The sequence below is a fragment of the Saprolegnia parasitica genome, assembly GCF_000151545.1.
Source record: "Saprolegnia parasitica CBS 223.65 unplaced genomic scaffold supercont2.753, whole genome shotgun sequence".
In the NCBI taxonomy this organism is placed as follows: domain Eukaryota; phylum Oomycota; class Saprolegniomycetes; order Saprolegniales; family Saprolegniaceae; genus Saprolegnia; species Saprolegnia parasitica.
This window is the reverse complement of record NW_012157147.1, coordinates 1-2,847: the sequence shown is the minus strand read 5'-3', so window position 1 is coordinate 2,847 and position 2,847 is coordinate 1. Positions and strand designations below refer to the sequence as shown.

The 2,847-nt window shown below is 60.6% G+C and overlaps 3 protein-coding genes across 3 annotated transcripts; 2 read left to right on the top strand and 1 right to left on the bottom strand.

The window, feature by feature from the left end:
* The first annotated feature begins 14 nt into the window (after positions 1-14).
* Positions 15-1,018, top strand: SPRG_15616 (hypothetical protein). The gene is made up of 7 exons (XM_012357143.1): positions 15-111; positions 161-187; positions 241-305; positions 363-525; positions 575-738; positions 799-874; positions 921-1,018. Exons 1-7 carry the CDS (start codon positions 44-46, stop codon positions 961-963), a joined length of 606 nt encoding a protein of 201 aa, XP_012212533.1. The 5' UTR covers positions 15-43; the 3' UTR covers positions 964-1,018.
* Positions 1,019-1,357: 339 nt separating this feature from the next.
* On the top strand, positions 1,358-1,936 carry SPRG_15615 (hypothetical protein; the record flags this gene model as incomplete). Its single annotated transcript, XM_012357142.1, has 1 exon — positions 1,358-1,936. The coding sequence occupies one exon, from the start codon at positions 1,358-1,360 to the stop codon at positions 1,934-1,936; it is 579 nt and encodes a 192-aa protein (XP_012212532.1).
* Positions 1,937-1,999: 63 nt separating this feature from the next.
* On the bottom strand, positions 2,000-2,787 carry SPRG_15614 (hypothetical protein; the record flags this gene model as incomplete). Its single annotated transcript, XM_012357141.1, has 6 exons — positions 2,000-2,095; positions 2,162-2,197; positions 2,245-2,313; positions 2,362-2,463; positions 2,510-2,632; positions 2,674-2,787. 6 exons carry the CDS (start codon positions 2,785-2,787, stop codon positions 2,000-2,002), a joined length of 540 nt encoding a protein of 179 aa, XP_012212531.1.
* Positions 2,788-2,847: the final 60 nt, after the last annotated feature.

Below are 2,847 nucleotides of genomic sequence, written 5' to 3'. Positions count from 1 at the left end.
GAGGCCAGTGGATAGACGCCACGAGGCGACCGACAAGCAAGCGATGCGATCGATGCTCGTCGCCGTCGTCGCGGTCCTCTCAGCGCTGACGTCGGCGCTTGTCGTCCAAGAGTACGCTCGACCATGCGCGTGGCCGGACGCTCATGCTGCATGCGTGTAGGCCATGCTGTGCGACGTTGCGCCACATGTACGTCATCTCCGCGCAGCCTCCTCGTTGCTCATGCCACCTTGATCATGCAGCCACGCCCGGTTTGGCCGACGCGTCGGCAACACAGACGAGTACAGCGGCCTCGAGCTCGTGGCAGGTACGACCGACGTGCCAATTCTGCCTCTTTGGATGCAAGGACGACGTGGCCTTCTAGCGCGGCCACTCGACGGCTGCCGGCCGCTGCGGCAGGACCTTACGGGTAAAGTCGCGTTGGTGCAGCGAGGCGGCTGCAACTTTGCGTTCAAGATTCTGCAAGCGCAGCGTGCGCACGCCAAAGCCGTCATCGTCATGGACAACTACCCTCGCCCGCGCAACGAGTCGGCTCCCATCGCCAACGCGTCGTCTCACGAGAGCTCCAACTACTAGGTCGTGGGCGATTCGCATGGTGCCCGACAACGGCAACTCGACCAGCGTCGTTGTACCAAGCGTCTTTGTCTCGCACGAGACCGGCGACCGCCTCTTGGGGACGCTGCAGCTCATGCGCGAGTATGGCGGCGTCGTCCGCGTCGCGCTCAACCGCACGGGTGAAAGTACGTTTGCTCCATGGTAGCTTGCGAGTAGGTGAAGTCATGTCTCGCCCGCTTCCTTAGTCTTGCCGCTCGCTACAGCCCCCGCGATCCAGTACCAAGAAAGCCTCGAGACCATGGCGCTCTACCTCGTCCTTGCGTACGTCGCCGCGCCGTCTCGCAACCTCTTATCGTCATCGGGGTAGGCTGGTCGGGATCGCCGTCGTCCATTGGCTGCAGCGCACGTAGCTCGTAGCATAGAACCTCGCTTGGCATGGACTCCAAAAGCTCGTATTTACTCGGCCGTGTTGATCTCACTGCATCCACGCAACGGGTAGCAGAAGCACAGCCGATAAGCAGCAAGGAGGGCACTTGGTCTCAACAAAGAACCTTGGCTCGTGCGGCGACTGCATACATACTGAGGTCTGTCGACGCGTCAAGGAGCAGCCCTTCTTTGCTACGACGTCGCTGCTGTGCTGTCATCGCTGCCCAAGCCCATCGCAGCGCTTGCCGACCATCGCGTATCAACAGTCGACCGACCGACTGGCGCCTCGTGAGTTGATACAAGTATGTATGTGGGAAAGGACGTCCTTTCTCTGTTCGGTTGATGGCAACGGTCACTTGCGTGCCTTGCAAGAACACCATGGTCAAGAACGAAGCCGAGATGAACTGGGATGCCCTCCGGGAGCACTACTCGCTCCAGCCGTTGCATCTCAAGCACGCGTCCGAGTGCACCGCGCTGCAGCTCAAGCAAGAAGGCGAGTGGGCTGCGATCCAGCAGAAACACGCGCTGCTCGAAGAAGCCACCGAGCCATCGACGCCGCCGTCCCCGAGCGCGACGACCCGCCACGCGTTTGAAGCCGCCGCGAATGCCAAGTTGTGGAAGTTTAAAACCAAGGCCCTCGCACAGCAACACGCGCACGAGCTCACGGCGCTTGGCGAGCAGCAGGCCTTTGCGACACTGGCACTGGCCGAGAAGGAAGCGTTCGAGATGGCGGCGCTCGCTAAAAAGCACACGCGCGAACGGTCGGGCAGCGGTGCGCCGGTCAATGGCGCGCGGCAGCTGCAGCAGAGCCAAGAAGTGGAGGCCCTCCACAAGCAGCAGTTGGACGAGCGTTTGGCGCTCGAGCTGCGTCAAAAGACGGAGCTGGAGGCCGCGACCGAAGCCGTCTGGATCGAACACGCCGTCGAAGACTTTCTATGCAAGGACGCGGCCATGTAGCCTTGTCGTGTTTCGTGTTGAACGATCAAAAGTGTCATTGGGATGCACGACATGTTGTCTGTTTTACATGCCGTTGAGCAGACGGTTGGCGGCCGCCTCGACGTTGTTGTCGGCCGCACGCAGCGCCGCGATCGCTTGGTCCCGTTCAAACCCCAGCGCCTAGTTCAGCACAGTACGCATCAAAACCGACTTCACAAAAATGGGATAAAAACGAAACAAATATACCGTGAGCGTCGCGATGGCCGCATCAGACGGCGGCGCCTAGCATCCGCATGACATAGGGCGATACGGAGGATCGAAGCGTGTACCGCAACCGGCATCGGCATGCCACCGCCCATGCCCGGCAAGAGCTGGTCACGGAACCCTTGTCCGTTTGGCTACACACAACTGAGCCGAGGACCTCACATGGTTTGCGTCGTATGTACAGCGGGGGCGTGGCCGTGACGGCGCTGTGCTTCTTGGAGCTGGCGCTGGCGCTGCTGCGCAGCCACACTCATGGGCACGACGGCAAAGATTGCATCGAAGAGCTGAGTCGCGCATAAGAGACGCAAAGCTACGGGCTTGTTGCTGTACCTCGAAAAACCACACGAGAAAGCTCGGGAGACGAAACTTGGAGAGCGGCGTCGTCTGGTACAAGGCGCCGACAAGCACGCCAGTGCCAAACGGCAGCGCCGAGTCGAGGCCGCGCAAGCACACCTAGGATCGCTCGAGTCTTCAATCATCGCGCATGGACGTACCAAGATCATCATAAAGTACGTCGATGCCTTCTCCGAGAGGTGGAGGCCCATCGCGCTAAAGAGCTCGGGCTGCAGCTTGGGCACATTGCCTACTCGATCGAGGACGAGGATCATGCGGCATGACCGACGTCAACATGGCGTCGTACCATAGAAGACGACCATGAGCGCGCCAAT